The sequence below is a fragment of the Oncorhynchus nerka genome, linkage group LG7 (assembly GCF_034236695.1).
Source record: "Oncorhynchus nerka isolate Pitt River linkage group LG7, Oner_Uvic_2.0, whole genome shotgun sequence".
In the NCBI taxonomy this organism is placed as follows: domain Eukaryota; kingdom Metazoa; phylum Chordata; class Actinopteri; order Salmoniformes; family Salmonidae; genus Oncorhynchus; species Oncorhynchus nerka.
Genome location: NC_088402.1, coordinates 38880855 through 38895922, shown reverse-complemented (window position 1 = coordinate 38895922; position 15068 = coordinate 38880855). Strand labels below are relative to the sequence as shown.

At 42.2% G+C, this 15068-nt stretch overlaps 1 protein-coding gene across 4 annotated transcripts in view; it reads right to left on the bottom strand.

Annotated features, from left to right (window-relative positions):
• Positions 1-14597, bottom strand: part of LOC115131607 (collagen alpha-2(XI) chain-like) — a 58060-nt gene extending 43463 nt beyond the window's left edge. For 2 of the 4 annotated variants that reach the window (XM_029663444.2, XM_029663445.2), the window contains exon 1: positions 917-1452. In XM_029663444.2, coding sequence (XP_029519304.1) covers positions 917-1034 — 118 coding nt within the window. In that variant the 5' untranslated portion in view covers positions 1035-1452. Of the gene's footprint in view, positions 1-916; positions 1458-14274 lie in introns of those variants that run through there. The other 2 variants (XM_029663443.2, XM_029663442.2) reach the window with 2 other exon arrangements.
• Positions 14598-15068: the final 471 nt, after the last annotated feature.

The following is a 15068-nucleotide window of genomic DNA, read 5'->3' as shown; positions in this document are numbered from 1 at the left end:
AAACAATAGAGGTGACCTTAAACAACGTACGTTATGGGCTATCACAAGCAGGCCTAAAGACAGGATGGAACACAAAACAGCCTTCCATTGTCACAGTACCTACACTGTATTACAATGCAAAACCATCCTCACACAACAATAAGATTGATGAGAGGCGATGGTGATGGGGAGGGGCGGGGTGAACTGATAAATATCTTATCAAGTCACCATACAATGTCCACAGTCGTTACTTTTTGACGTTGCCACTGTATATCCACATACCTACATCCAGTAGTGAAGAGAACGATAAATCAGTCGTCAACTCCAAAGTAGCCTATCTCAGTATAATGTCGGCTGCTGAACGCACCGTCCTATCCTATGGCCCCGTCTGGAATGACAAGCGCATCGATGCGCAATGGGCATGAGGTTGTCAAAAACGTTAAAAAACCTAACTTAATTCCTCCTGAAAAACCTTTTGCGTTTAAAGCTATTGTCAAATCTAGAATAAAACATTACATTCACAACAACTACAAAAAGCGTCTAAATATCCGAAATGGTTGAGCGGTTGGGATAACTGCAATAGGGCACTGACTGACACCTGTCAGCGCAGCGCGTTTCACTACCGCCAATTGAGGAAGAAGACAAAGAAAAAAGCCTCAAAATATTGTTTGAGAATAACATTAAATGAGTTATAAACCCTGTTCAGAATGTACTGTTTTGGGGTAATGTTGGCTAGCAGTAGGCTAAACTACCACAGGTCACCTGTAAATCTAAGCGAGAAATCATGCCAAAGAGCATCACTTTTAGAAAGCAAATAGCACGGTACATGCAGTCAGTGCTTGACAATTCTGAGATGTGGTACAATATGCATGGCATTTCAGACAAATATTTAGCTACAAAGTCTCACTGGAACGCACAAAAATAAAAGCCATCTTACCTGCCCGAGCCACGGGTAGTTGGCACAGCGCGAGCACCAGGGTTACCAAGGCAAAAGAGGAAAAGTCCAAGCGCCATGGTCTCCGCTTCTTCCGAAAGGGGCAATCTCGAATATCCATAGTTTTTTAGTTGTTTGACGCTGGACTATAAAGTAGGATATGTTCAAATGAGATATCCTCTCTCACAGAAAGTCAGTCGAAGAGAGTTTCGACTGGACCTCCTGTGAGGCAAAAAGAAGAAGAAAAGGGCTCGCCTCTGGAGACGTGTTTTACCTCTCCTTAACGCTTCTTTAATAAGTGACCTATATCTACCTATGCTATGTACAAATTTTAAATAGTAAAAGGGGTACGGGCAATAAATATTGATTTTATATCCCTAGTGCTAAAGCTCCATTGAGTCAGCGGAGTGGATATGAGTACCCACCACGGAGAGAGCAGAGAGACCTGAAATCACTCTCTCTCCTTTCTCTTTCTCTCTCCCCCTTCCTACTTTCTCCCACGAAAAGTGAGGGAGCGTGTGTGTGCGTGCGGAGAGAGAGAATGACTGAGTGGCAGTGGGGAAGGAGGGAGGGAGAGATTGTGCGTAATAACGCGCGCGGCACACGTAGGTTACGTAAACCTGTGCCTTCTTATTAGGGCCAAATTGCTGTCGCGCCTTCTATTTCCTACTTTTCATCCTTGTTTTAGTATCCTTTGCACTGTGCTGCGCTCTCTCCAGGCATATGCTAGATTTGTTCAATTACGAGTCCGTCCGTCTGTCTGTCTGTCAGTCTGTCAGTCGGTCAAACAGATTTTTTTCAGTCCTGGTATATCCCGATAAAACAGCCGAACCTTGTAGGCCGGATGGGTCTGCAAAAACAGTGTAGGAATTGCCGCAGCCAATCATTTCGCTGTCCGAACTCGCACACGAATGTAAGTCCACGCCCATATTAAAATGCCTTCGAGCTTCCCGTGCTCCTGTAAAGCCTGATTGGTCAGTCCAACGTGGCGTCGGCGGCTAACCCAGGTGCGACAGTGAGAACGTTTATTGCAGAGCAGGCACATTTCTCATGATCATAACTTGAACTTGTCCATTTTCATTCCCACAGCTGTTTTATGACACTGGGGGTTTACATGAGTAGGCTAGATATAACAGGGTTCGGGTTTAGAGTTGGGGTCAGTTCCTTTTTTATTAAAAACATACATTGAATATCAATCCATCCGCTGAATTGACCACTTGCAGCCTACAGGTATGTCATGATGCATGTATGGCACCTTTATAATGTCTTATAATAATCTCATAATGATCTAGACTAAATAACAGACGTTTGAGACGGTTGAAAATGATATGCATAGAAATAGATAAAACATTAAAAGCCTTGCTATAAGACATTATACATGCTTATACATGATTATAACAAGTTATAAAGCAAGCTGGATGCTTTAAGTAAAGTTTAACCAATATTATTATTATATACCTTTTAATGTCATTTTCTGATTGCCACTGATGTTAGTGTTCCCATATTTTTTCTTAGGCAGGGCAGTGGCCCCCGAAGACAACATCGATCGTCAGATGGATTGAAGGCTACAATGGGAAGTATTTTGTGCTAGTCATTGATGGAAATGGTCAAGTATTCCATCGTAAGTCCATTACAAATGGTTAGAGCTGGAAATCTGCATTGCCTAGATCTGATGATATAGAACCCATGCCCAAAAGTATGTGGACACCTGCTCGTCGAACATCTCATTCCAAAATCAGGGGCATTAATATGGAGTTGGTCCCACCTTTGCTGTTATAACAGCCTCCACTCTTCTGGGAAGGCTTTCCACTAGTTATTGGAACATTGCTGCTGGGACTTGCTTCCATTAAGCCACAAGAGCATTAGTGAGGTCGGGCACTGATGTTGGGAAATTAGGCCTGGCTCGCAGTCGGCGTCCCAATTCATTCCAAATGTGTTCGATGGGGTTGAGGTCAGGGCTCTGTGCAGGCCAGTCAAGTTCTTCCACACCAATCTCGACAAACAATTTCTGTATGGACCTCGCTTTGTGCACATGGGTATTGTCATGCTGAAACAGGAAAGGGCATTCCCCAAACTGTTGTCAGAAAGTTTTAAGCACAGAATCGTCTCAAATGTTATTGTATGCTGTAGCTTCAAGATTTCCCTTCACTGGAACTAAGGGGCCTAGCCCGAACAATAAAAAACAGCCCCAGGCCATTATTCCTCATCCACCAAACTTTACAGTTGGCACTATGCATTGGGGCAGGTAGCGTTCTCCTGGCATCTGCCGAACCCAGATTAGTCCGTCAGACTGCAGATGGTGAAGCGTGATTCATCACTCCAGAGAACATGTTACCACTGATCCAGAGTCCAATGGCGGCGAGCTTAACACCACTCCAGCCAATGCTTAGCATTGCGCATGGTGATCTTAGGCTTGTGTGCAGCTGCTCGGCCATGGAAACCCATTTCATGAAGCTCCCGACGAACAGTTATTGTGCTGATTTTGATACCAGAGGCTGTTTGGAACTACATGTATACTATCGGAACTCGGTAGTGAGTGTGGTAAGGGGTGTCCACATACTTTTGTATATGTATAGTGTAGCAGAGTTAGAGATCACTGGCTGCCTCAATCACCTCCCCTGTGACCTGAAGACAGTTATTCATAGTCTGGGGTCCTGGATCGAGGTTTATTATTTCCAGTTCTGTATACTTTATTTTGTAGTAATGTATATTTCTCGTTTCTTATGTTGTTTGTTTTTTTTATTCTCATTTTTACAGTTAAGTGTATTGAGATGTTTTACATTTGATTTCAATCTGACAACAAGAGAAACGGTATTGCTGAAGAGGTATTCTTTTTTTCCCCCAAAAGTGTCACATCTGCACGTCTTTAACAAACGTAGTTTGTCAAAACTGGCGAAGTCTGCGGCCCAGCACTAAAGAAAAAGCCAATCAAATATACTGTTATAATACATCTCAATCGTAAGATGTTCTGTTAATTGCATCTTGCCTCTAATAGTTTTCTTTGAATGAGAAATAACCTTTCATACAAGGTTGTTTCAAAGGGCTGCTAATACTTCTCCCTGTCTATCGTAAACTTAAACGTCCATATTATTCTCTATTTCAAAGTTATCATAAGAACAGATATACCGGTCTGGCTCTATGCTTTGTAAATTGCTGTACGGCAAACCTGTGTTTAGTACATATCTTTGAACGCAGAGCCAGAGGGCAATAATGAAATATAATCATCCTTTGATGTTCTTTGCCTCTTTCTCACTCCCTCCCTCTCATTTCTCCCCTATTTTTTGCTTTGAGTCTCTGAAGGCAAAAAAAGTTTATATTTTGTGGTATTTTGACCATCCCACCTCTCAGTCCCAATCACTCGTGTCTCGACTGGATGCTAGTCTGCAATTCCGAGGACTAAGTAAGGGATCATTTAGAAGTAGAAAGGACTAAGGTCTTTTTTTAGGGTTCTGCACACTGGCACTGTCCAGGGTTTTTGCATGAAAGGCCTCTTATGAAAACCATGCTCCCCTTTATAAGAAACTATTAGGGAAAGGTATTAAAAAAAATACAACGAAAAGAATAATTCATCAGCCAATGTTAATACACTGCTCAATAGTCACCAACCATCAACTACTGCATCCACCAATTATGCATCGGGGATTATATGGCAACAGCGCTCAGACAATATTCATAGCTACCAGCAAGACTACTATTGGAAAACCTAAAAAAAAAGGGACAACCAGAACTCATATGTGGCTTGAAAAAAAAAAGCTTAGAGCATCTCTGTTCTTGGACAACTGAACGGAACACAATCAAAAATCTCTCCGTGACAATGTTATGGGTTTCTTTTGGACTGTAGAGCACATTGGACGCTCTATGGTCCAAGTGTTTTTGCCCCCTAAAGCCGGAGTGTGGATGCCGCAGGCTGTGAAAAGAGACACCCAAGAGAGAGCCTTGGTATGTGTTTGTGCCATGCTCTGCTGGTACACTGTAGCCTAAAGGTTCTCTCCATATTAAAGGCCCCAAAATGCAGATTTTCCTGTGTTTTAAACCACATTGCACAATAGCTGATGAAACTAAGACTGTAAAAGTGTGAAATCATTTGATCAGTGTTATTTCCGGATAGTTGAAAATACAATGTACACAAGACCTTCTAATCAGCAGGTTTGCATGGGCGGGAGTTCCGGCTTTCCATGGTGACATCACCATGCATTAAATTGGTCACTAGACCAATAACAAAGAGAGTTCCAAACTTCTTTGCCAATAACAGCTAGTTTTCCTTTTTCCCCTGCCCACTCAGACTACACCCAGAAAAAATCCTAGCAAAATTCTTGCTTGAGAATTTCTTGTTGTTGCTAAAAAACTATTTTTGCCCATTTGAATGGAAATCTATTACAGTAAGGTACTTCACTGTTACCCAGAAATGATTTGATATTGATATAAAAATGGCTGCATTGGGCCTTTAAAATTGCTATAATCACAGCTTTTGTTGAACCACTGGTTCCCAAATACACAGTGGCGGGAAAGGAGAGGGGTGGGCAGAAAAGGACAGATAAGAATGAGAATTGGATGAAATAGTGAATGGGGAATTATGTGTTGTGTGGTCATCGGCTAAGCAAGAATATCTTAGAATATCTTCAATTATGAACAACAAAAAGAAGTTGCCTAACATTGGAGAGAATACACTGGGCATTCACACACCCATAGCAACAGTAGTCATAAGCACAATCGGGTGAATATCACTCTATGAATGTACCACAGCTTATGGATGTACCAAAATGGGCGAAATGACTGACTTCACATACCCAGAATAAGTTTTTGGCACAATGTGAAGAAGACATTTTACCATGAGTTTTGACTGTAAAAACATTATTACAGTGTCAAATCTGCTGACAAAACAAGCAGATGCTCTTCCGAGACTAAATCTGGGCAGCAGGTTTTAGGGTTCAGTCTGAACCACCAATTACTGAATTCACCTTGAATGTCAGCCTCTTTAAATTAATAAAGCCTACTAATTTGTCTGCAGTCTTTTTAGGGTTAGGACAAAGACTGCAAGGCTCTGTGGTTCATCGTGGCCAGGGTTGACGTCCCACGTGCCAGATTTAACACTCAGCTAATGAAAACTAATTACATTTGATTGACTATGATGATGTCGAAAGCTGTGCTTTATCTACCAATGGGATTCTGAGTTTGTGTGCCAAATGATAATAAACCAAACGAGAGCTGGCCAGGGGAGTTGAGGGGGGTGCAAAAGAAAAGCAACGAGTGCCGTAGAGACAGACACAGCAAGTGCTTGTGGGTAGCCTGGCTATTTCCAAAACTGGAACCTTGTAATTACAATAAAGCGACCATATTCTATTGCTGACTTCCTTGAAAAGTCTGTATTTTACTGGGCAGGGCTGCAAACCGAGCACACACACCCTACTCGCCACATGACACAGAAATAGATCGGGGGGTAAATGTAGGATGTTAGCATGGAGTGTATGTGTGTTTGACACAACATGCATGGCCTGGGCACACTGATAGAGGTGATGCAGGTAAAGAAGGAAATTAACGATAGAATGGGTCACTGATGACCGTGAACACACCCAACTAACCACATGCATGCATGCACTAACCACAGGCATTCAGAGAAGGAGAGAGAGAGAGAGAGAGAGAGAGAGAGAGAGAGAGAGAGAGAGCAAGAGGAGTAGAGAGAGAGAGGAGGGGAGTAGAGAAAGAGAGAGAGAGAGAGAGAGAGAGAGAGGAGTGAGAGAGAGAAAGAAAGAGAAAAAGAGAGAGAGAGGGAGAGAGAGGGGAGAGAGAGGGGTAGAGAGAGAGAGAGAAAGAGAGAGAAAAAGAGAGAGAGAGAAAAAGAGAGAAAAAGAGAGAGAAAAAGAGAGCAAGAGTGGTAGAGAGAGAGAGGGAGAGAGAGAGCGAGAGAAAGAGAGCGAGACGGGTAGAGAGAGAGGCCTACACAGAGAGAGAGAATGCATAGGTGGATGTGTTTATGTGTGGGGTGAGTGAAGTTTGTATGCCACCCTGTGTATGGTGTCTGTGTATGGTGTCTGTGTATGGTGTCTGCGTATGGTGTCTGCGTATGGTGTCTGCGTATGGTGTCTGCGTATGGTGTCTGTGTATGGTGTCTGTTATGGTGTCTGTTATGGTGTCTGTATATGATGTCTGTGTATGGTGTCTGTGTATGGTGTCTGCGTATGGTGTCTGCGTATGGTGTCTGTGTATGGTGTCTGTGTATGGTGTCTGTGTATGGTGTCTGTGTATGGTGTCTGTATATGATGTCTGTGTATGGTGTCTGTGTTTGGTGTCTGTGTTTGGTGTCTGTGTATGGTGTCTGCGTATGGTGTCTGCGTATGCTGTCTGTGTATGGTGTCTGTGTATGCTGTCTGTGTTTGATGTCTGCATATGATGTCTGTGTATTATGTCTGCATATGGTGTCTGTGACAATAAAAAAAAAATGTTTTACTGAGTGTGATTGCCTCTATAGGCAAATGGTTATATGTGGTTATATGTATGTTCAAATAAATGGTTATATGTATGTTCAAATACTCCAGGCCTTAACATTTCTGGGTGCGTGTGTGTAGGTGCAGCATGTTCCCCAATCCCCAGTGATAAATTTAGCAAGTTAAACACTGATTCGGATCATTTAGCACAATCACTATTAAAGATCATTTGGCCATTAGCAATACTCACAGAGCCACTGATGTAACATGGAGAGAGTGGTCCAACTACATGAACTCATATGGAGCCTACCAATATACTGGGTTATATGTGTTTATAACACCTTCAATGGGTTTCGCATCAACAAAACCCCTATTTCTTTTTTAAAATGTGTATAATGCTTTAGTAGAAGACCCACATAAGCATACATCTAAATGTATAGAGAGCCAAAAGATGGAGGTAAGCGATATGAGGCAATTTAAGGGGGGTAAGTGAGTGAGTGAGTGAGTGAGTGAGTGAGCTGGGAGGAGAAGGGAAAGCCATGGAAAGGTACAGGCAAGAAAAATCATAGGAATGAATAGTGAAGGAGGGAAGGGGGTACAGAGGCATGCAGACGGTGAGGGGGAATGAATGAGGGCCATTGACGAAGCGAGAGAGAGAGAGAAGGATCAAACAGTATTTACACAGGGAGATTCCAGAAAAAAATTGAGGCGGGGAGGGGAGAGGCAGGCAACCGGGGGGGTTCACTTCAACTGACCTACTGACTAGGGAATAGGGTGGAACTTTGGGGAAACTGATAGAGAGAGGTAAGAGAGAGAGAGTTGGGGGGGGGGGGGGAGGGAGAGAGAGAGAGGTGGATTGAGGTAGACAGGTGGAGAGTGAGTGTGTTTAAGAGAGAGAATGACTAAACAACATGACTAAACAGTATATTTCTGAATCAGTAAACCTACAATGGTTTCATGTTGGAATAATGATTACAATGGATTCCTTCAGTCACCACACTGTTAAAGGGACAGTTCACTTTTTTTGTCCAGACCCGAAACACAAGCATTAAAAGGTTCCAGATTAAATATACCATCAACCACACCCTCACGGAATGAGGAAGAATTAGGTAATTAGGTAGCATCCTCCTACATGATGGCTTTACAGTGATTGGTCTATCGTGCAGTATTTCTTGATAATGTAGGTGCAAGAGTGTTGCAATGAGTGTTACAAGTGTTGGCACTTCATTTCAAATTTAGGGCCCTGGCGGCGAATGCCCAATGGCCCACTCAGAAGTGATGGTAAAACTGGCTTTGACTGGTGGAGTCGAAAACAAAACAACAACAGAACACGCAAAGGCGGAGACGGACAGTGAAGTGTTAAACTTCTGATCATTGATCACCAGACATTACAGCAGCCATCCTTAGAAACAAATAGAATTGTGTCTTGTTGCTGTCTGTCATTTAGTCACAGAAAGGATTATAGCTTTTGTCGTGGAAATTACCACTAAAGGACCCCAAAGGCAAGCTTAAATGTATTTATGTTTATTCCCGCCAGCGGAGACAGACAAACAGCACTTCTTGTGTAGGTTAGTCAGAAGCTCTGACGAGGTATTTCCCCCTCAGCGAATACTATCGCTACGGGTTACACAAAGATAGCCAAGTGCATCCTTTCTCAGCAAAGCGTTTGCTCCCAGAAACTGGCAGCAGAGGAGGAGAACACCTGGCAACCACAGAGATTGTGGGAGTCCAGACAATATTTCCAGTCCCGCTGAGCCGACCTTGTGAGAGCAAAGTAGACATACAATAGACATACACTCAGGTGAGCACATGATCAAGTCCATAATATCCTTATATTAGCAACAGTGATTGGTAAAAGTGAAAAATAAGTCTAAATTGTCATACCCCAAAAAGTCTATTGTATTTTGTTGCGGTAGTGACACTGTTTCAGAAAGAATGCAGTGTTTGGTTTTCGTCATACATAATGGGAAGCGTTTCATCCAAAAAGTTGATTCAAGTTTGCCAAAAAGCACCTGGAATGACCTGGATGATTGTCAAAATTCCTGGAAGAATGTTCTATGGACAGATGAAACCAGCCTTACTGTCAACGTGTGGTTGACTCTACAGTCTCTCTGATGAAGAGATATATACTGGTAGCCATTTTACAGATGAAACCAGCCTTACTGTCAACGTGTGGTTGACTCTACAGTCTCACTGATGAAGAGCTATATGCTGGTAGCTATTTACTGGTAGCTATAACTTTTTGGAAGACATGGGTCCCGTTATGTCTGTTGAAAACCAAACACTGCATTCCACAGTAAGAACCTGATACCAACGGTCAAGCATGGTGGTGGTAGTGTGATGCTTTGGGGATGCTTTGCTGCCTCGTAGTGCTGAGCGATTAACCAAAATGAGCAGCAGCTCTAGTGATGAGCTGGTGACTTGGAATGAAATAATAAAGTCATCAAATAAAACAAATGTAATATACACAACAATTTAAATATTGAATTAAAGTAATGCATATAAATGGTTAATAAGTGATAAGCAGTAACGGGCAGTCTGTAATGTGATGCTACTGGCGGCAGAGAAGTCAGGCGCAGGAGAGCGGAAACTGATTTACAACGGTTGTGTTTAATAACCATAAACCAGCGTCAACAGAATAATAAATTAAATGGGTCAAACAAAACCCGGTCAATACCAGCCTACCGTGCACACGCACTACAACAAACAATTACGGACAAGGACATGGGGGGGAAACAGAGGGTTAAATACACAACATGTAATTGATGGAATTGGAACCAGGTGTGATGGAAGACAAGACAAAACCAATGGAAAATGAAAAATGGATCGGCGATGGCTAGAAGGTCGGTGACGTCGACCGCCGAACGCCGCCCGAACAAGGAGAGGGACCAACTTCGGCAGAAGTCGTGACACAGTCACTACAGACTTTTAATAATTGTTATATTATGTGATGTAATATAGCCTTCAACCCACATAATGCATAGTGCATTTAATGTTAAAAAAAATATATATATATAAAAAATAAATAAAATAAAAATTAAAAATCGAAACCGAAATGGAAAACAGTGATATTTAAAAAAAAAATCGAACCGAAACCGAGCAGACCACAAACAGCACTAATCACACAGCACTACTACCTTAGGACCAGGACGACTTGCCATCGTTGAAGAAACCAGAGAATTCTACAGGAGAATGTCAGGCCATCTGTCCATGAGCTCAACAACACACAATCAAGTTTACATCAGAATGGCTGAAAAGTTTTGGAATGGCCTAGTCCAGACCTAAACCTGATTGAGATAGGGCAGGACCAAAAACTAGAAATAAATGCTTGAAAACACACAAATGTCGCTGAGTTAAAGCAGTTCTGCACGGAAGAGTCGGGCCTAAATTACCTCCACATCGATGTGAAAGACTGACCAACAACTTCAGCAAATGTTTGGTTGCCGTTGCAGCTACTGTAAAAGTGGCACAACCAGCTATTGAGTGTAAGGGGGCAATTACTTTTTTACACAGGGGCATTGGGTGTTGCATAACTTTGTTTATTAAATTAATCACCAGATTTGTCTTTTTCTTTGGAAGTTTCCAGCACAAGACTGCAACCAACCAGCACTAAAGTTATATATCCAAATTGTTTGTCTCGCTATAGAAGTGAAGGTTGCCACTTAGTCATGTGATGGTACATTTGATTTATCAAAGCTTGAAAAGGGCTCTTCCCTCACTAATTAAGGTCAACCTGTCACATTATTTAGGCAACTGATTTCATTAGGGCTTTACTGGGCTGATAAGCTAGCTACATAAGCAGCTAATAATTGTTTGTTTTAGTCATAGCATAAGTATGAATGTGCTCCGCCATTTATCTAATGTTAACAACGGCCAAATAAAACCTATCCATTGTCACACAATATACAAATAATAATGCAGACATTGAGTAATTCACGTGTCCCTGAAGGAACTCTGCCGGTGACCCCTGCTCCACAGTCTCATGGTCAGCAGGGGCAGGTAGAGCACAGTGTCATGCTAAATTCAAAATGACCCCCATGACTTTCCCTCTATCCACAGAGGCCAGCTGAAGTTTCCGGCTGTTTCATACCCTCACAACCAGCAACAAATGGCATAGCTTCCATACCTCACAATACTCGCTGCATGTCATCTGTCAACCTTCACAATGGAAACCCCCACGACGGGATTGTTTTCCAGTACGGCATCATTTCATTCTAAAATGCTCAATTAAAGTCGAAAACAAAACGCAAGTCTACCCCAATGATAACACAAATGACAAAAGCAACGTAACAACATAGCTATGATAGGCTACACCCAGGCATGAACATAAATGACTCAGAATTAGGCCCTAACTCCAGTAACCAAACAGCTACCCAGACTATCTGCATTTACCCTTGTTGCACTAACAGTTTTTGACTCATCACATACGCTGCTGTTACTGTTTATTATCTATCCATTGCCTAGTACATATCTACCTCAATTGCCGTGTAACCCTGCATATCGACTCGGTACTGGTACACCTTGTCTGTAGGCAAGTTATCGTTACTCATTGCGTATCTATTATTACTTTCATTACGTGTTTTACTTTTCTATTATTTCTCTATTTTCTTTCTCTCTGCATTGTTGGGAAGGACCCATGAGTAAGCATTTCACTGTTAGTCCACACCTGTTGTTTACCAAGCACGTGACGAATACATTTTGATTTGATGCGAGTATGTCGGGACAATAATCAAGGAAACAACTGAGGGCCACAGTTGACAGGAAAGGTACTAGGCCTGTGTTCAGTCGGCCTGAGGCACTCTAAACGTCCACTATGCTCAACAGTGGACCTCTATGGTTCTGTTCTCACTGAGGTGAACGAGGTACTCCACAATGGGACTGGTCAATATGGAATGCAATAGGGGAAGGAGAGGGAATGTACCACTGGGGTGTTGAGGGAGGGGGTGGGGTGGCAGGGGAAACAGAAGGGCCTTTTGTGAGACAGGACGCAGCATAGACAGGGCCAGAGGTACAGCAGAGCTTCGGAGGAGGGTGAGCGTGGAGGAGAAGGAGGAGAGAGACGAGAACTGTGGAGGCTTCATCCCACACAGCCGTATCCAAGACCAGCTGTACAGCGGAAGTGTTAATAATGATTATTCAGGCAAACAACATATACTGTAGGCACAATATATGCCATATATTAAACAGGCTGGTAAATTAACTTTAAGGGCCATTGTACCAAAAGTCTACCACTTCATAGTTTCCCAAGCTGCCGGAGGGGGTTGGGAAAAAGCGGCGCAAATGTTAGAAAGTCTATAATTCCCCCTTCACACAAGATTTGAGGCTATACAGGCAAACCAGGATTCTAAACATTGGCGAAACAATGACAAATAAGCCACTGTGAGCAACGGCTGAGATAGTAAATAAAACCCAGACAAAATAAACACGTTTCCATGAGGAGACCGGGTGCAATTCCCACAGAAGAAAGCAAATGTACTCAGCACCACAAGCAGCCAAAGTCCATTGGTATCAACACTCCATTCCAGTTTACATGAGATTCCACCTCCCCTTTCAGTTTTGATCCTGCAAGGCCCGTTGGCAGAATTGGACAAATTAAACCATCATCTGATGATATAATTCATTAATTAGTTATAATAAGAAGCAGCAGAGACGGGCCCAGTGATCATGCTCTAGAAACAACTCCCAGATCTTGTGTCACGCCCTGACCTTAGTTATCTTAGTTTTCTTTATTATTTTGGTTAGGTCAGGGTGTGACAAGGGTGGTTGGTTTAGTTTTTGTATTGTATAGGTGTTTCCTGTCTAGGGTTTTTGTATATCTATGGGGTTTTGGTATGTCTAGGTAAATGTAGGTCTATGGTGGCCTGAAATGGTCTGTTTATCGTTGTCTCTGATTGGGGATCCTATTTAGGTTGCCATTTTCCCTTTTGGTTTTGTGGGTTATTGTCTATGTGTAGTTGCATGTCAGCACTAGTTGTTTATAGCGTCACGTTTGTTTTGTTAGTTTGTTTAAGTGTTCTTCGTTTTAATAAAATAAGAATGTATTCCAATTGGTCTCCTCAAAATGACCATTGTGACACCTTGGTTAGAATTGGTTAGGTGTAAGCAATATTGAGAGGGCAAGTTGGAGCAACTACCATATTTCTCATAGCTTACCTATACAATTATTTCTATCTACATGAAGTGCATAGAGGCTATGGGTTGTTTTTGGACCGGGTCTTATCTACCTCCTAATAGGTGGCCAAGGAAGGAATTTTTCCTCTGAATCAATGCATTTTGAAGATTGGAGTCCTCCAGGGCTCAGTGCTTGATTCCTTGCTGTTCTTTGTTTGGATTCCTACGATCACCTCATCAATGTATCGAACAAAAGAATCACCAATCTTAAGCACATGTTCAACCTCAGCAACCAGGCAGATTTTAGTCATGGCACCACAGTAACAGATTAGGTCACATCCCTGACCCAACCAGGGCGCGAACATCAGCTCCTTATGATTGGATAACTAACAAAACCCATCTTACCTTTGGAGCTAATCCAGCTGCTGACTGTCTGGTCCTGACAAGTTCTGACTCCCGGTTGCAGTTTGCATCAAAGTAAAGCTATCTGCAGTCCTGTACACAGTGATTGTCACACCCTGACATGAGAGAGCCTTTTTATGTCTATATTTTGGTTTGTTCAGGGTGTGATTTGGGTGGGCATTCTATGTTCTGTTTTCTATGTTTTGTTATTTCTATGTTTTGGCCAGGTATGGTTCTCAATCAGGGACAGCTGTCTATCATTGTCTCTGATTGGGAATCATACTTAGGCAGCCTTTTTCCCTGTTGTGTTTGTGGGAAGTTATCTTTGTTAGTGGCACTAATGCCCTGTTAAGCTTCACGGTCGTTTCTTTGTTTTCTTGTTTTGTTGGCGACATTTACTATAATAAAAGGAAAATGTACGCTCACCACGCTGCGCTTTGGTCCACTTATTCCTTCCAGGAAGATGGCCGTGACAGTGATCCAATCTTACAACCTGGAAAGAGTATAAAAAATATAGACATTCATAATCACTCATTTACTAATAGTATGTACACTATATGTATTTTATGAGCACTTATTCATTAAAGTTACCAAATAGCATGCAAATGATTGGCCTATAAAATATCTCCTCAGTGATCCACAGTGATGAAATCTATAATAACAAGAAATAGAGATTGGGTATAGTTTGGGGCGGCAGGTAGCCTAGTGGTTAGAGCGTTGTGCCAGTAACCGAAAGGTTGCTGGATCAAAACCCTGAGCTGACAAGGTAAATAATCTGTTTTTCTGCCCAAACAAGGCAGTTAACCCACAATTCCCCAGTAGGCCGTCATTGTAAATAAGAATTTGTTCCTAACTGACTTGACTAGTTAAATAAATAAAAAATGTTAATCATGGCAGAGAGCACAATAAAAACAATCCCAAAATGAAAGGAATGTTTGAGGTCAGAAATGTCTGCCTTTGGAAAGTCATCAAAGCGGTTCCTTGCTTGATCTCTGATTTTTGATTGGTCACATCCGGCCTATGCTAACACACAGAGAGCCAGTTAGAAGAAGAAATAACTATGATGATACAGAATAATAATTCCTCCCTTTCTTCCTTCCTGTCTGTACTCTTCCTTTCCTTTACCCATTTCACCCTTCTCACGTTCACTCCTGGCAAGGACCCCACTACTAATACTCTCGTTTTCATTGCAGTGAATGATTGGCAAAGATGCCAAAACA